The 18,076-nt window shown below is 36.8% G+C and overlaps 3 protein-coding genes across 15 annotated transcripts; all 3 read right to left on the bottom strand.

The window, feature by feature from the left end:
• LOC109726469 (probable sodium/metabolite cotransporter BASS3, chloroplastic) lies at positions 2,570-7,622 on the bottom strand. Its single transcript, XM_020256064.1, has 5 exons — positions 7,121-7,622; positions 5,001-5,096; positions 4,608-4,914; positions 3,562-3,809; positions 2,570-3,053 (listed from the first exon to the last, which is right to left on the bottom strand). Exons 1-5 carry the CDS (start codon positions 7,537-7,539, stop codon positions 2,834-2,836), a joined length of 1,290 nt encoding a protein of 429 aa, XP_020111653.1. The 5' UTR covers positions 7,540-7,622; the 3' UTR covers positions 2,570-2,833.
• On the bottom strand, positions 9,401-12,405 carry LOC109726758 (leucine-rich repeat extensin-like protein 7). The gene is made up of 3 exons (XM_020256547.1): positions 12,340-12,405; positions 9,700-10,339; positions 9,401-9,411 (listed from the first exon to the last, which is right to left on the bottom strand). The coding sequence occupies exons 1-3, from the start codon at positions 12,403-12,405 to the stop codon at positions 9,401-9,403; spliced, it is 717 nt and encodes a 238-aa protein (XP_020112136.1).
• On the bottom strand, positions 14,698-17,668 carry LOC109726848. Of its 13 annotated transcripts, none has more exons than XR_002220634.1 (5): positions 17,262-17,544; positions 16,568-17,161; positions 16,416-16,464; positions 16,220-16,347; positions 14,698-15,647 (listed from the first exon to the last, which is right to left on the bottom strand). XR_002220634.1 is itself a non-coding variant. In XM_020256662.1 (5 exons), exons 1-4 carry the CDS (start codon positions 17,341-17,343, stop codon positions 16,417-16,419), a joined length of 639 nt encoding a protein of 212 aa, XP_020112251.1. In that variant the 5' UTR covers positions 17,344-17,668; the 3' UTR covers positions 14,698-16,347; position 16,416. The 13 variants fall into 13 exon arrangements, 6 of the variants coding, with proteins under 6 accessions (XP_020112251.1, XP_020112252.1, XP_020112250.1 ...); XR_002220635.1 differs by having other exon boundaries at positions 14,698-15,251; positions 17,262-17,541; XR_002220638.1 differs by having other exon boundaries at positions 16,220-16,297; positions 17,262-17,534.

Raw genomic sequence — 18,076 nt, 5'->3', positions numbered from 1 at the left:
TAGTGAAGTTGGTCCCATTGAATTAGTTCAGTTTCATATAGTCTTGATTTATCATATTGAAAGTCATCTTAGTGTTTGTCCCCATTAAAATATCACCTTAAAATTGTTAGGGAATATGAATGGAAATCAAATAAATTATGGTCTCAAGGTATGTAAGTTCACTTTCTTTAAAGTGATATCTGCCCCCACTTGAATGTATGCTGTCGAGTTGCCAGCAAATCACCTCCAGGATACATCAAAATCGCTGAAAGATTGCTAACAGCATTTTTGAGGACTTCTTCTCAAAAACTTCTCTCTTAAGAATCAGTATGAAAATTAGGAAGAAGAAATAATTAATTATATCGCCCTTGAAGCCTGCAAACACCCCCTATTTTTAGGAGATAAATGGTTACGATGAAGATATATAATTTTTAAAGTTATATTTTTCACAAAAGGACACATTCTTCCACGAATAATGAAAAGACATATCTCTTCACAAATGAAAAGACATTCTTTCACAAAGGGTTTATCTCTTTGTGACGAAGCGTGCTCTTCGTAACGAGATACATATCTTTGCGTTAGATGAAAAGATATCTTTTTCATAAGAATAACTAATGTACCAAAGAGACATAACTATTCAATTAATTTTAATTTTATTCTTTAAGTTATTTTGTCACATTCATTATTACAATCTACACTAACAGTTTCACTTTTTGTCATAGTTTTGTTTTTCTCTAGTGTATACCACTATTAGTGAACTAATAAGACTATCTTATGAGCTAGGCTCCGATGCTTTCGAAAGTACCGAGGCATCCGTATTTGTAAGTTGTTTTCGATTATAGGACATCTGATTCCATTAGAGATGATCTACAGTGTAGAAACTCTCTAGAAACCTAATTTTTATGAGCTTTTGACTTTATTTGTCTAGTGAACGAGTGGCCTCAAAATGAACGGTCGGAATTAAAAATTTTATAAAAAATGGTGATAAAAGACTTAAATTTTAAATCAAAAATATCCATCTCGCTCTTGATATTAAATAGAAATTTTTATTAAAGTTTCACATAATTTCAATTGTTCTACACCATGGAACTTGCAAATGTGCCACATCAGCCATTATAATAGTTATTTTTGAGATCCTTTGATCATTTAGTAAATGATGTCAAAAAATTATGAAATTTGGTTATCAAATAGTTCTAAAATCGTAGATCATGCCTAATGAAGCTGTCGTCGAATTGGCTATTCCATTATCGAAAATAACTTATAAGCACGAAGGCTTATGTACTTTCGAAAGTAGGGGAGACGTACTCCTCATCTTACTTCATAGAGTAGAGTTGTTTGGAGGTATCTTGATAGTTTTTAAATTTCTAGAATTTTTTTCATTATTTTCTCATAGATTTCAGCATTCGATTTTTGTGCTAGTTATTTTCTTCCCGAATTCTTTATATTTTTACTGTAATGTGACTGATTCAAAATTCATCTATTTTTGGAGAGTTCTAGCTTTTTCCATCCTATGATAATAAATTCCGCCATATTTTATCTTCTAATCATGATGCTATATTTTGGAGAATAACTTCTAGCAGAGTTTCATCCTAAACGCTCTACAACTGCTGTTGCAAAATCGAAAAGTCCTTAATGCCACTTACATTTTCTTCTTTCTGAGAAAATATTCCCTCAGAAAAGAGCTTGTCTATTAATAGGATATCGGGGATTAGTTATGTAACGCCCCAACAGTCCCATATCGGATGAAAAAATAATTCTCATTAAAATATATGAAGCCTACACGCTAATAATAATAACTGGACTTAAGTATTTTGGCCGGTAGTATGGGCCCAACAAGTTATTATTGTTAGCGGGTCGGGTCGTTATAATTGATATCAGAGTCGAATACTAGTCGAAAGTGTAAGAGCTAAGTGGCAAAGTGTTACACCAACAGATTTTGTAGGTGCCATCTCTAGAATCTCATAGCCTGATAATTCTGATTTGCATCTGTGATCTGATTTAGACCTGATGAGAACGTCAGGATTTAAATAGAGGGAGTTTGTAACGCCCGAATAGCCTCACATCTAATAATAATAATTAGGTTTAAGCATTTTGGGCTGGTGGTTTGAATCCAATGAGTTTATTATTGTTAGTGGATCGAATCATTACAAGTTTACGCCCCCTAATTTCTAGCTGGCCTAGTGGTCACGTGCTAGTCGCATTTAGCAAACGTAATATTACTCGTGTTGCATACTAATCGCGCTTAGTATCTAAATTAAACTTGTGTCACGTACAACACTACTCTCTACCTGCAATAGTTGGATCTGTGACCAATTTAGATGCAGTTCCAAATTATTTGCAATCGAGCCTCCTCGTGCAGCCCCAATTGGATTCAAGTACACTGAAGCAAGCGCCAAATCTAGATCTTCATACATAGGGAAATAGTGCAAATGCAACTACATGCAACCGAAAAACCGCTTAGCCTTTTCTTAGGTTCGACTCTCTTAGCTGGGCTCTTGAGTATATCAGACCAAAAGAACACAGACTAACTTGCTAAGTTTAGCATATACTTTGCTGAAGTAGACTAAGAATGACAGGTATTCAAAGAATATGGAAGGAACTCGCGCTAGATGTAAAGCACCTCTTTTATTTTAACCTAAACAATAACAAGTATATACAGAACACGTACCTTGTCGAGGTGCGAATGCTGAACCTACATGGCTCTTCTCTCTCGAATTCAAAACTGTGACGATATCGACTTCAATATCCTACTAACACCCCCAGCTTCTGCTGTACAGTGAGAGCAGGTCTTACAACATATTTTTTTCCACCCACTTCTACTGTAGAATATCTATAGCATGTTATAAGGCCGTCTTTAAGTTTGACGAAATGAGAGAACTGGAAAGTCTCTGATGCGCGAACCACTGCCCCAGAAAGAGGCGAGGCATAAACCCATTATGGCCATGACGACGACAGAGCAGGCAGCGGGTACGGCGTGGCTGCTGCCGAGGAACTGTGTGGCAAGGAGGCCTGCTAGGGTCGAGCTCTGCATCCCCGTGCAGAGCGAAATGGTCCGACACACCGGCTCATCTTGCCTGAGAAGGGCAAAAAAGAAAGAAGAAAACATGAAAAGATTAGCCACGACACACAAACAATTCATTTGTTAATGTTAACAAGAAAATGTTTCGCCAGAAATAGAAAATGTCGCGAACACTATGAATTTTATGTTGGAGTGAAGGGATGCGATCCTGAATAGCAAATTAGCAGCAAAGAAAATAAATGAACAAAGGAACTAGTGGAGAACAACTAGTTAGTTGAGAACATTACATTAATATGGCCATTGTAATGGAGAAAAAGTATGCTGACATAGAATAATATGCAGTTATCAACAGGAAAATGAAACACTTTTCAAATAAAGGGCAAATAAGCACATGATATCTCCTCGGATGTTCATAAAGACTTTTACGTTTGTAGTTTCGCTGTTTCAAGTTCCATTACGCTTTTATGATCATAGTTGCAGAATACGAAAAATTTTAAATATTCATGAGAAAATAGTAACACTTTCTAGCTTGATTAGTAGATAACTAAAGAAAAGAGAATTACCTCAAGAATGGCAACTTGGAAAACCAGTAACCCAACATGAAAGCGACAATGTGGAAAGTCAATATGGGGACGAGCAGTAGGAAGCCCTCCGAAGAAAGGATTTTACTACGGTTAATTGCAAGAGGGCTTCCGATGCACAGCGAAGTGCAAAACATAGCAACAAACGGCATTATGGGCTGCACGACATTCACCACAGCTTTTGCGTAAGTGTTGAGGAGAAGCCCCAGCGATATTGGAACTAGAACTACCTATAAAGCCATGAAAAGTACAATTCAGAAATCAAACTTTCGTAAAATTTATCATACAATAACAAGTAAAAATATTCATAATAGTTTAGATTTAGCTATTATCTGATCAGAACAGTTATAATTACTAAATAAAATTAATGATAATCTGACACAACAAATTTAACAAATATATATGAAGTTTGTTGCCTAGTAAAGTCTTTAGCTCATCATAGATTATTGTTTATTACTTATTTACAATGTAAAATGAGCAAAATTTTCAGACGGTGGAGAAAGTTTGTTACAAGCTATTAGCAATACCACATTTTGTTTAGGTGCTTTGAAATTGTAAAAAGATTTTGAGTGAACTGGCGACCTGGAGAGGATAAAAAGGAGATAGTATTCCAGAATCAAAGTCAAATTGTGTCAGAGTATATTCTGTCAAATAATTTCAGTCTTATCATGGTGTTTAGCAGAAAAAATAAAATCCGAACAAGAGAGGGAATGCTCTAAATCTGCTTTCCTATTCACGGCAAAGAAGGTTGAACATCTACCTTGGTGATGAGTCCATGTTCAATTTGTCACCAAGCGGCAAGCCATGTCGAAGAATAAAGCAGATTAAATTTCAAATTGTCACTAAATTTTCCTGATTAAGGTTTAAACAGGGTAAAATGCACGGACAGCTATCACAAGACAATAAGGAGTATAAAGAAACGTTAACACATTTCAGCGCCTATAATTGAAGAACTGTAATGCTTAAACAACAAAAAAGATGGATAAGTAATAGCTTTAGTTCGCGTAATCAAGAAGTACCCAATTTACCTGCAAAATTGACTTGGACATAGCAACTCCATCAACCGGAACCACAGAGCCAATTAGAAGCCCCGTAAGTAGAGGTGTAACAATGACCGAAGATATCGTTGAGCAGCTGGTTAATAAAATACTCAAGGCCACGTCCCCTTTGCTCAAGAAACTAGCATAGCTTGAGAGCTGTGCACCCGCAACACAACAGGTAAGAACGAAACCAGCATAGAACGTAGGCGGAATCCTAAAAGCTTTTGCTATCAGAAAGCCCAAAAGTGGCTTAAGCATGTATTGTGCGAGAAACCCAACAGAGAGCGGCAAAGGTCTGCACCACAAATAGCCATAAACTAATAAATTGTAGTTTAGCCAAGATTTATTAACAATTATTTAAATCAAAGTAGAAGGAAGAACCTCTTGAAAGCAAGGGCAAAATCATCAACAGATAGTTTGATTCCTATAGAAAGCATGATTCCTCCCAGGGCAGGGGCATAATACTCTTTTGAAACCCTAGCAAGAAGTACAAAAGAGTAGTTTCGCAAGTCAAGGCATTGATTCAATGTAAAAGACTCGGTGTAATTCCAATAATAAAACTATAAACAAGGGGGGGGGGGGACAATATTACACATTCATGTATAGAATGATGCCTTGATGTTTACCTTGCAAACAATAAATTTTATGGGTTCGATAGCTAAGGACATAGGAACAAGAATTTTAAAACTACTTCAAGCTTTCCTTTGGTCATTTCCAAGCAGATATACTTTGTGCATAAGCACAAAGACCTCCGAATAATTGACTTTCCAATCAAACAGACAGAAAACATTTGAATATCATTAAGGTGTCTAATAATGTTACACGGATTCCATACGAATCTTAATTCACCACTCTTTCAAGATACCAGACACTTGGTTCAACATTATTTCCTGAACTTCCTAGACTTCAGATACAAATTTCTTTTGTTCAAGTCCATCAAAGAACACAAATTATCTGGAGAACATATCATAAGTCAGGTTTTTCTACATGAACAATAGCATTTTAGTTACCTCCGGTTCTAGTAAAAGAATTCAGCATGTAACCACAATCAAATTATGGTTACATGAATGAAGAGATGTTCTATGTAACTTCGAACTCAGTCTATGATTTCTCTACTCATAAAACTTAAACTGCGTAGGTCCAAACTTGATCTATGGTTTCTCTACCCATAAAACTTAACCTAATCTAAAACTACTAATCTCGCAGACTCCACTTACCCACACTTTTGTAATATTCCATGATATATAGTCTTAAGCAATCAATATCAAGTCCCGGATCAAAACAATGTGTGTGATTTCAAAGCCGAACTCCGTGTAATGATCTCTTTGTACAGAACAAGCTGGTTCCATGATATCTATCAGTAGCCAAAAAAGCATCAGTTATATTATACTTCTTCCGGCACCTACTCCTGATTCAACATCCAAAAGAATCTCTGCATTTTCTAATCTCCACCTCTCAAGTCACAAACCACTATTATCTCCTAAAATTATTCGATTTTGATCGGTAGTTGACTCGATTGATCCTAGTTGTGATCTCTCCACATAACTAACTACAGTCGTTTTCACCTCATTTTCTTGGTGGAAACGCCCAAAACTCAACTTACAACTTACAAATCTGATTAAGTAACTTCCATCACACAGGATAAGATATTTCAAAAATTTTGTTCATGAACCACATTACTGATTCAACTCAACTCCCTATACACTCTTTGGCCTTGCCAAATATCTTACCATGCAATCACAAACCCTTGTTTTTTTTTCCATAAATTTCTCAACTTTGTTGACCAAAAATTTCACTTCTTCACTCCTAGCTTTGATCTCTACTTACAATACCGACAATCCTTAATTCCCAATTAGTAAATAGTAATACAAAAAACTCCACTTAGTCTAGGAGTGTTGTCTAAGCAGTAAAGCACCAACCCAATATACTCAGCTGTACATCACAAGCTCCAGATTTTTCTCAGAGCTAAATGCTCTACAAACATGTCCTTGCTACTGAAAATTCTGATTTAAGTCTATATTGGTGATGCAGTGGCTAAAAGCACCGCTTTTGTGTTTTGTAGGCCAAAAAAAATTAAAAGTGTTTCCAATTTTCCCTCCTTCAGTGCTATAAAAGTGTAGTGTCACCCATGTGGTTACATGCTTCTTCAGTTAATGTTAGCAGCACAATTTTATAGTATTGAAGGAGAAAAGATTGAAAGCACTTTTAAATGTTTATTTGGAGTCTTCCAAAGTATCAAAAGCAATTCTTTTAGCCTATGCATTACCAGAAACTAAGTCTTCTACAAGGCATAGTTTGAAAAGCGCTTCCTCCACATATTCAAAGCATTAATTAAATGAGAGCTTCTAGTTTTGAGTCTCAAAATCTTTTATAGGTGACAAACGCTGTATACTGAAGATGACTAAAAACATAGGCAATAAATAATATATTCCCAAAAGGAGATTAGAAACAATTAAAAAAGATAGGATTCTTCTAGAAAGACCCAGAAGCAGCAGCAGTACCAGGAGAACGTGGCGGGGTTCGCGAGGGCGGCGACGGCGGTGGCGGCGACGACGAAGGGGAGCAGCCCCGAGAGCGCCTGCGCCGCCGCGTCCTCCCCCGCCGCCGCCGCCGCCGCCGCCGCCGCGCGCCCTCCGCCGCCGAAGGAGAGGAGCGAGGCGTTCCCCTCCCGGCGGTGCCACCCGACCCTCCCGAGGCTCGGGAACGGCGACGACGCCGAGCACGCCGCCGCCGCCCACCCCCTCCTCGGAGTCCGCTCATCCGCGCCGCCGCCCGCCGGCGCTCTCGCCGCCGCGCGCTGGCGACGGCCGGCCCACGGCACGCTCGCCGGCGGCGGCGACCGCCGCACCGCGGCGTACGGACGGCTAGGGAGAGGGAGCGGCGGCCGCGCGCCGCCGCAGGCGCAGGAGAGCGCGGCCATCGGAGCGGAGCGCGTGTGCGTGGGGGGGAAACCCGGGGACGGTTTTATTTTTGTTTTTTGTTTTTTTTTTTTTGAAAAGATAAATTGTTTGGAGCCCAAGAATCTTTTTATTATTTTTATTAATTTTTATGTAATATTAATTTTTAAAAAAAAAATTTGGCGTTTGAATGTGTAGTGTAGAGTGTAGAGAGGATAGAGGACACTTGGTTTGGGTGGAGTGGAGGGAGGGATTTGATGGAGAAAGTAGATTTGTCATGTATCTTTATGTTTGGCATTCTTTTTTACAAGGTTACATGTCCGCCTATTTTTTTCACCGACCAAGTTTACATTAAACTAAATTTAGAACCAGTAAAAATTACTTTTTTTAGTTATTTATTATAATATATATAGAGAGAGAGTCTGGCTGAAATGTTATCGATAGCACCCAGCAGTTGGTGCTATCAAGTTCTCTACAGTTAAATCAACATCTTTAATCATTTTCACCCGTTAGATCATACTATTCAACCAACCACCCACTCAATCCTAGAAGATCACTATCATATTAATCGTACATCTCTTCACCCAAAGGCTGAAAACTTAATAGCACTAATGACTTAGTGCTATTAAAAACTTAGAAGCACATTAGTGCTTCTAAAAGTATTCTTAACTAGGTGCTACTCAAAATTTATGCAACTGTTGAGATAATAATTTTCTTTTCTTTTTTATGTTGGACACAAATGCCTAGATGCAATTAGACCATCACTATCACTATCACTATCACTATCACTATTTGGCACCATTTGGGGTTCATTGATTGTTTGCCTATTTGCAAATGGGTTAAACTGCACCGTTGGTTCCCAACCTTAACATCCAATTTTTCATCTTTAGCCACAAGTTTTTACTGTCCATTTTTAGCTGAATTTTTATTATTAAAAATTTGTAAATTTTAATAGACATCGCCGCGTGGTAAGGTTTGACGTCGACGTAGCACCGCAAATACTGGTTGGTGTTTATGTAATACTTTTTTTTTTATTAAAATTAAAGGTATTTTAATGATAGATCTTAAATTGAAACAAATAAAAAATGTTAGAGTATAATTTAAATTTAAATTTGGCATATTTGATTTGTGAAGATGTTAAATGTTGGCAAACAAGAAATCTTGGTGTTACACTAAATTTATTTTAAATAACATAATTAGTTTGGTTTAAAAATCTAGGAATACAATACAAAATAAATTGATTTTAGAGTTTGAGATAGTTTTATAATTTTGTTTTTGTCTATTCAACGCACTAATCAAATTACTTCGAATTGTAATGACAATAACAAAATGACAATATTTGATTTGATATATCAATATACGGTATAATTTAAATTCTATAATTAGTATAATTAAAATTGCACGGGCTAAATTATATCAAACTTTAATAGTAAAAATTGATTTTTAAAATTAATGAGATCATAGATTGCGACTTAAAATTTAAGTTATGTATACCGTAGAGGATGATTTAAATTTTCTGATGGGTAAACTTCAAATACCACCCTGTGTTTTCACACTTTCTTACTTTACTATCCTGTGGTTTAAAGTGTATTAATTCAGTACCTTGTGGTTTCATTTTTCTTTTTTTATCAGCCCCTCTATTAACTTATCGCTAAATCATATACAAAAACTTCAGATACCCCACCTATAATTTATCGAATATTCATTTTAGTATCTTTTACTTTTACCTTTGTCACTGGTTTAACGAAAAAATTAGTGAAAAGAATAAAAAAGAGAGAAAAATAAAACTACAGAGTACAAAAGTGATATACTTTAAACTATAATGTACTAAAGTGAGAAAATGCGAGACCACATGGGTGGTATTTGAAATATTTCCTTTTCGGATTAGAGCAAACCTGTAATAAAAATAAATTGTAATAGAATTAATCTGGAACATAAAAGGTTTAGTAGAATAAATCAAATAAATTTTGAGTAAATAAAATAGGCTAAATTATAGAAAATCTTCCTACAAATATTTTTCTTTTTTTTACTTTTTCTTCCTGACTTTCAAAAATCTACATTTTGTCTTGGCTAAATTACAAAAAATTTCTCTGTCAAAACCCGCTTTTTCACTTTCCTCCCCTGTTATTTAAAAACCTACACTTTGTCCCCTTGTAAAATAAAAAATGTGCAGAGGGGGGTACAATGTGACAAAATGACCATTTTGCCCTTCGCCATTTTCGTCTTCTCACTCATCCTCCTCATCCGCGAACTCGATAGAGGGCGTAGCAACAGGGAAGAGGGCAGCGCGCAGACGGCCTCCGGGACTGCGCCCGTAAGGCGTTTGTGCGCGACGTCGAGCTGCTGGAGGTCGGCGGCGCCGGAGAGGGAGGACGGGAGGGGCCCCCGGAGGAGGTTGAAGCTAACGTCGAAGACGGTGAGGTGGCGGAGGAGGTCAACCTCGGGCGGGACGCAGGCGGCGAGGCCGTCGTCGAGAAGGACGATCTCGTTGAGGGTGTCGGCCATGCAGCCAATGGAGGGCGGGATGCAGCCGCCGAGTTGGTTGTGGGCGAGGACGACGACGGAGGCCGAGGAGTCGCCGAGGTTGGCAGGGATGGGGCGGCGGAGGCGGTTGGAGTTGAGGAAGATGGCGTCGAGGGGGCGGTTGAAGAGGGCGGCGGGGATGGGGCCCTCGAACTCGTTGAAGCGGAGGTCGAGGTAGCGGAGGGCGGGGAGGTCGAGGATGACGCCTGGGAAGGCGCCGACGAAGCGGTTGTTGCTGAGGTCGAGCTCGTGGAGGAGGGCGAGGCCAGTGAGGGCGCCGTCCTGGAGGCCATCTGCGCGCTGCCCATGCTCAATATATGTCGAAGCAACATGGAAGAAGACGAAGGGGTATTTTTGGCATAAAAAAATATTTTACAACGGAACCCTAACAGATCACTAACGGTAGGGGGTGAAGTGCACATTTTTTATTTTATAAGGGGGCAAAGTATAGGTTTTTAAATAACAGGGGGGAAAGTAAAAAAACAGATTTTGACAGGAGGGTTTTCTGTAATTTAGCCTTTTGCCTTCTTAAAATTTCGAAAATTTTTTCAGGTTGATACAACATTAATGGCAAGGGCGAAATGATCAAATTTTTATTACTCATGTATAAAGAAAATATAATTTTTTAATATATTTCTGTTATTTTGAAGGATATTTTCGGTGTACATTATAAGAAATGAACCGAATAGTGATGAAACTTGACGGAAAGGGGCTAAATGCAACAATTTGAAATGTTGAGCGGGTAAAATATAGAATTTTAAAAGTTCGGAAGAAAAAAAAAAAAAACAGTTATTTATAAGAAAGCTTTCTGTAAATTAGCCAAATATATTTAAATTAGGATAAAATAAATTTTGACCATAAAGTATGTAGAGACGAAGTCAACTATAGATTACTTTGAAATATATTCTTCTTTTTTTTTTCGGATAAAGAACCCCTCAACTTCTTTTTTTTTTTTTTTAGAGAAAATTCCAATTTTTTTAATTGAGTTTTATCCTGAGTTAAGTTTAAAAATTTTATCAAATTTAATAACTTTATTATATATTAACCATTAATTATTAGATAAATCTCTAATTTTTTAATTGAAATTACTTAACTTTAAAAAAAATAAAAAATTAAGGGGCTCCATGCAATGGAATAAAATTTCAGGGGGTCTCCATACATCTTTTCCTTAAATTTTTATGTTTAGAGTAAATATGAATTATAGAGTTTTAACGGAATAAATCACATAAATCTGAATTATTTAATACAATTTAACTTGAGTTTGGAATAAATTTAGACTGTACAATTTAAATTTTAAGTCTATAATAAATCTCGACCACAGAGTTTTAATAGACTAAAATAAGTAAGGACAGTCGAGTTTTAGTGATAAATTAAATAAATCTTAATGGAACAAATTTATACTATACAATACAATTAAAATTTTATGATTACAATAAATTTTAATTTTATAATTTAAATCTAGCTCAAAATAAATTTGAACTATATAGTTTCAGTAGAATGAATTGAATTAATCTGGATGAAATTGTGACACCCCAATAGTCCCATATCGAATGAAAATGAAGTTGTCATTGGGTTCAAAGAGACTTACACACTAGTAATAATAATTGAGATTAAGCATTTTGGGTCGGTGGTTGGGCCCAACGAGTTATAATTGCTAACGGGCCGGGTTGTTATATTTGGTATCAAAGCCAGGATCAGCAAAATAGAGAAGTCACATCGGATCGGAGATTTAAACACTAGTAATAATAACTGTCCTTTATTATTGTTTGTTTTTGGTTTTGGTTTGGTTTGTTGGTTTGAGCACCTATTTTCATGAACATTTTGTACAATTTAGCAATTTGATCGATCTGATTAGTTTGATTTATCTAAGTTAGTTTTGGTTTCTTACCTTTGAAATTTACTAGCTTCTACCCAATTTTTAAATTTTGGCTCCGTAGCTTCCTATTTTTATTATTTATTTTAATTAAATCAATATAATTAAAGACACCTTAATTCCTAGGCTAAAGTGAACGGATCTTCTTGAAATTTATCAACAATTTTAATACAACCGAAGAGTCGTATCTATTTTGTAGATTTGGCAATTTCTATCTGTATCCGCAGGCAGCCATGGATTATCCAAAAATTTATAGGTATGGATACTAATTTTTCTTACTGAAAAAATTATAAATAAAACGGGTGCGTGCCAGTTAAATTGTGGGCATTTTAGGCAGCCACCGGTGCAGACAATTATTCGCATATGTTTTTTAATTAAAAAATATATGTTCATTTTGTTTATCCATTCCTAAATATTCTAAACCTACTGTGGCCAGCTCTACTACCGCGCAGTCTCTGCCGCCGCACGGCGCCACCATCCTTTGGCGGCCCATCCTACATGTAAAATACTTTTACATGTAATTTATGAATTTTAAGACTTTATATTATTAATTGTATGTTCTGATATTTCAAACAACAAATTATATTGTGATCTTTTAAAAATTATGTATAAGTATTTTGCATTTAAAAAGTATATAAGCAAAAAAAAAAAACTTGCGCCCATGGACGGGTATGGATAGATATATAGGCTATTAAAAAACTTGCAGGTAAATTTTATTCATATTCATATGATTTGCGGATGTAATAATCCATCTGCGATTTATTCAACCCGTCTATTTTTCGGATCTAATATTTTATGATTCGAAAAAAAAATAAAATAGAATAGAGGTTCTATTTGTGAATATGAGTTGAAATTTGAATTATTATTATTATTATTATATTTAAAGACTCAGACGAAAATACTTTTTTGAGACCAAGACAAAGGTGAGAGGTCGACATCGGCGATTAGCTTTCGAATACAACTAGCGGTGGAGAGGGCAGTAAAGCTAGTGTTGTCGAAGATACGGCGATTCTGTTATGACAAGATGAATAAAAATATCTTTCTCTGGAGTATTTCGTACATGTGCCGCTATCAAATGATCTATTATAGGTCACGAGTGGAAGAGCGTAAAATCTGAATTATAAAACAACAATATATGAACCACATTTAAAAAAGAGATAATCGTCTATATACTCCTCATACGTTCAAAAATATCAAATTTATCTTTTTTTTTTTTCTAAAATATCCATCATATGTTCCACCGTTATTGCAAAATACCCCCACAGTTATCTCCTCTTAAGTTAACTTGGGTTAAATGTGAGTTCAATATCTACCACAGTTAAAAAATATTAAAATGTCAATTTTGCCCTTAACTTAAAAGTAAATAAGAAATATTGGTGACGGTAGAGGGGTATATTTAAAAAGACCAAAAGTCAAAATATTTTTTATGTCCCTGACTTTAAGGGCAAATAAGAAAGCCGGTAATGGTGGAAGGGTATATTTGAAAGGGCAAAATAATAATTTTATAGAGATAACAGATTTTAACTCTATGGGTATATTAGAAATAGGTTGTAACGTAAAAAGGATATTTTTAATATTAACTTTCTACGATGAGTAAATCGAAAAGTCGGAAAGTTTTCCGTGGTACATAAGCAATTGTTTCTTTAAAAAAAGAAATAAGGGGCAATTTTTAACATGCCGCTTAAAATTTGAAAAATATCATAAATACTCTTTCAAAATTGTCAATATCATTAGTATTAAAACGTCTAGTTAACATGAAATTTTACTTAAGTTAAAATATAAAATAACTAATTTGACCCTTTTTAGCTTATTATAGTTAACATTTTTGGTTACCCTAAAAGACTAATGAAATTTTTTTGCAGGTAATCGCTGATTAGACTCACATGTCCGAGCTCCTAAATTCTAAACCCTAAAATCCTGAAAAATTTTAAAAATCTAAAATCCTAAAACCCGAAAAACCCCTAAAATCCTAATAACCCTAAAAACTCTAAAACCCTAAACCCTACAATCCTAAACTCTAAATTTTACAGCTCTTAATGGAAGAAATAGACAAACGACCAAATTTTAAACAAAGTTAATTAATAAAAAGTAACTGGATAATTATATAAATTTTTTAAAAAAATTAATTAAGATTATTTTTAAAAAAATATCTATGTAACTTAGACATAGAGTGAAAGGATCCGCAAAAAAAATAACCCAAAAAATAAAGTGTAGGAGCAGCACCTAAGTCCAAATTGCGTCAATTGGAGTTTAATTTGTTGGCTTAAATGGGCCAGCATCCTGCCCTGTGGCGGGAGGCCATGCGGACCAAATCATGTTCGAAATGACGTGAGACTAGGTTGAACCGAGTCATATTCAAAGTGGTGTGAGACTAGGTGGGCTGAGTCACAATCGAGACTCGTTGGCACTGTATCTGTACGCTTTAAGTAAATGATTGCGTATTTCTAATAGCTCGAGCTTTTGGAATTAGTGGTTAACACCAACGATCCGACATAGTTAACTTTACATCGACTTAATTTAGTCTAGCCCACGTTTTCAGTGCAATATAAGGGGCTGCTTGGTTCCTCAAAAAAGAGTGAAAAAAAAAAATTCAAAAAAAAAACTTTCATAAAAACTATTTTTGTAATTTTTTGTCCGTTTATGTTACGCCCCGAGTCTACAGCGGAAGCCCACGGAGACGTCAACAGACCAGTCGAACGGATAGAGTTTTCTCTATCCGAACGAAGCGTCAACATAATAGAACAGGAAAAGGTAATTCAAGAGGTCGAACGGAAATGTTTCCACATCACAAAAATCAAAAATAAAGTATGAAATAAACAAACAATATGTATCATAACACTATCTCCAAACTAAACTGCCATACATCATGTACTACATCAAATAAACTCAACCCCCAAAATAAAAGTACAAGAAAAAGGCTCTGGCCCTCGCCAGTACAGGTGTGTAGTACAGAGTGACCTTCTAACTAGGAGTCCTCTAATGTCTAGGTAAGCTGGTGGGAGACGCTATCTACCGCACGATCCCTCTCACCTCGATTAGCTATCGGTATTCAGAGTCTTGAAAAGTAAACCACAAAAGGGTATGAGAACTACTGAACCAATAGTTCCCCGTGGGTACGGTCGACGATAACCACGATCTTTCCATTAGATCTACTGGAGGCCAGATTCGTGAAAGACCAGTACAATATACAGTATATGAGTAGCTAAATGTAACTGGCACTAATGTATATAGGTAAATGATCTGAACAAGTAAACGAGTGACTGTAAGTAACAGTAAAGATAACTTGCTCTGATCTGAATAGATGAACGTAGGGTACAGTAAGAACTAACTGGCTAGGACCTGCATAGAGAAATGTAAGTAACAATAATAGAATAACTGCATGTAATATGAACAGATCTCTATAGCTAATGCACTACCATATCCTTGTATATGTAGTGAGAGGAAATGAAAGAAACTGAGTAGTGTATGCATCAATGTAACTACTACTAAACAAATGATGTAATAGTATCCAATCACAACGACCGACTCATACGTCCGGTCAAGCCTGCGCCCGCTTAGTGCCGAAACGCACTCCCGTAGGTGCACCGTCGACACCTAGGCTCTGCCCATCCTCTTCCCAAGGGCACATATATCTCTGCTACAACTGGCCAGCATCCGGAGCGGCACTCGAAGAGGAGCGACCGCTACCGAGTCTCATAGTATGTAACACTGTCAATCTCAATATGGTCCTGCAGGCTGTGGTCCATGTGATGATCAAAGAGCTCACAAGTACCCAATCCAATATCCTCAGTACAATCATAAAGTAATCTTTCAGTTAGATTTCATAATAGAATATTCATATTCCCTCTCTATTTCCAAACATCTGCACACTACCGCCGAACTATCAATGACTTCTATCACATAAGTTGTGATATGTACAATATAAATGAATAGTAAATGACTCACCATGATGCATATGATGTCAACTGGCCTCCCACGACCTAAGCTAGAATATCTAATATGAGATAGTGACAGCACGGCCTAAATTAGGATCTATTTGAGAATAAATTGAAATCCTTACCCTCTACTCCATTTCATGCGAATATCGTTTCTATCAATGTATATAACCACATATATGTACATACGTCATGGCTACTCGCCTGAGTGTCATGCATAAATTATCACTCACACAGATACGTACTAGATACGTTCTAATCAATTCCCATGCTAACATAGTCCTTATCAATCCATGTGACCAAAATACATATGCATATGCATGCAAATAGACATAGAAGGAAATTCGTCATTTTCGACGACTCGGAACCCACCTCGGATTGCTAATCCAGTAGCAGCGAGCACTCAACCTCCAATGCGCCTTTTCTCAGCTCAATCTAGCAGGGAATCCACTACGAAAACTCCAAAATCAGTAAGATTGCTGTCAAGGCAATTGCAAGAACTGAATTCCATTAATTCGGCAATTCGGTTCATGAATGCTGAATTTTCATTAAGGATAATTTAAGTTACCTCAAAATCCGGTAAGAGTGACTCCAAAATGACCAAAAGTAGTATTTGGCTGGAAGAAATGGACGACGAAATCAACGCAATTCTCACAATCGCTCAAAATCAGTTCAATTCCAATTAAATTTCAAAATCGTCGTCCGGTTCAACTTACTAACCTGAAATGTTAGTTGTAGGGACAATTCCATAGGTTCCTCTTCCTTGCTGGAATATTAACACGAATTCAATTTGATGTCTACAACCCAAAGACGAGAAATGGATGGAGAAGTTAGAAAATATCCAACAAAACCTGAATTTCGGTTCGTTTCGAAACATTAACTCAATCTCATTCCAAGTCACTTTAATTCCGATTGGAGTAAGGTGCAATCTGAAGCTCACTGCCATCCTCACCCTCAGATCAATTTCAATTTCGAAATTGAGGCAAGATTGGACTCGATCGGAGTCTCCAAAAGCACGGTGGTGCCGCGGCCACGAATCAACGTCATGAGCTATTTCCGCACAAACCACTACTGCGCTCGCCGCTGCACTTGCCGCTGCTACTGTTTGTAGCAGCAGCCGCAGCAGCAACCTCTGCTGCTGCTGCTGCTGCTGCTGCTGGCAGCCCCTGCTGCCGCTTTTCCTGCTGACTGCACCAGCAATTTTTTCCCGACCACACGGCAGCGAGCATGCACACGCCAGCACTTCATAAATCCTGCGGCGAAAAGCATGCGAGTTCGGCTCCAAAAGTCGCATAGTAAACTCGATTACCAAACCTAATTTTCTTCCAACAAAACTCCTTCGTTAAATCGGTCACCAAAACGTCGACAAAATAGTCGAAACGAGAGAAGGAGATAATAGTAATTTAGTACTAACCTTGCCGTCGAAATGTCAAATAAATTTTACGCGCGCGGGGCTCCGATCGGCTGGTCGAAAAACCCAAAATCTCCAAACCCATCTTTTTCTTCTTCTCTTTCTCCTCTTCTCCTTTTCTTTTCTTTCCTCTCTCTCTCTCTCTCTCTCTCTCTTGCGTACAGATTGGGAGCAAGGGAGTTTTCACTCATTGGCCGAAGCCAATTACGCCGTTAACTTAGAGTTTCGACCGTAACTATTTTACGACGAATCAAACAACAAAAGTAGCGTTTAGAGTGAAAACGGCTTTCCTCCTCTCCACTTTCACCCCACTTCCGTCCAAACAAACATGCCCTAAGTTATCACAATATGAATAAGTCCACAAATCACCAATACTCTCAATTTAATCCAATCTCGAGCTGATATGCTCAATTGGAGTCCTTCTGAATGTCAGTTTATAATCAAATTTGGTGGGCTGTCTCAATGAAAGTTAAGTTAAAGTAATTACCATAACATTTCAGCTTCAGACCATTTTCAATCACCGAAAGCTCCGTCGACAAAAATCTCTAACAGAATGCTATTAAGTTCCGTTTTCACTACTCAGGTATCCGAACCATACGAAACTTAAAATCTAATATCAGAAAGTTAGTACAGACAACTTTCCAAAGTTTCATAATTTTTTGTTACTGTAAATTTCGATTAAAATACAAGCCCCGGTCCTTGTAGAAAATTTCAAATCTACTATTTTCATTTCGATTTTACAACAAAGCATTTTCAAATTATTTTTTATTTTTTCAAGGTCCAATAAAAATAGTATTTCATACTATTTTTATTTGCAC

Source organism: Ananas comosus, linkage group 21 (genome assembly GCF_001540865.1).
Source record: "Ananas comosus cultivar F153 linkage group 21, ASM154086v1, whole genome shotgun sequence".
Classification (NCBI taxonomy): domain Eukaryota; kingdom Viridiplantae; phylum Streptophyta; class Magnoliopsida; order Poales; family Bromeliaceae; genus Ananas; species Ananas comosus.
This window is presented reverse-complemented; position numbering and strand designations above follow the sequence as displayed.

Coding starts and splice junctions, on each gene's coding strand:
- LOC109726469 (XM_020256064.1), bottom strand. CDS start 7,539: ATGGCCGCGCTCTCCTGCGCCTGCGGCGGCGCGCGGCCGCCGCTCCCT. Junction 5,097..7,120: donor AACCCCGCCACGTTCTCCTG/GTACTGCTGCTG, acceptor ACTTCTTGCTAG/GGTTTCAAAAGAGTATTATG. Junction 3,810..4,607: donor TGTCCAAGTCAATTTTGCAG/GTAAATTGGGTA, acceptor ATGGCTTTATAG/GTAGTTCTAGTTCCAATATC.
- LOC109726758 (XM_020256547.1), bottom strand. CDS start 12,405: ATGGGCCGCCAAAGGATGGTGGCGCCGTGCGGCGGCAGAGACTGCGCG. Junction 10,340..12,339: donor CGGTAGTAGAGCTGGCCACA/GTAGGTTTAGAA, acceptor GAGCATGGGCAG/CGCGCAGATGGCCTCCAGGA.
- LOC109726848 (XM_020256657.1), bottom strand. CDS start 17,343: ATGGGTTTGGAGATTTTGGGTTTTTCGACCAGCCGATCGGAGCCCCGC. Junction 17,162..17,261: donor TTTGACATTTCGACGGCAAG/GTTAGTACTAAA, acceptor GAAGAAAATTAG/GTTTGGTAATCGAGTTTACT. Junction 16,348..16,415: donor CACTCTTACCGGATTTTGAG/GTAACTTAAATT, acceptor AATGGAATTCAG/TTCTTGCAATTGCCTTGACA.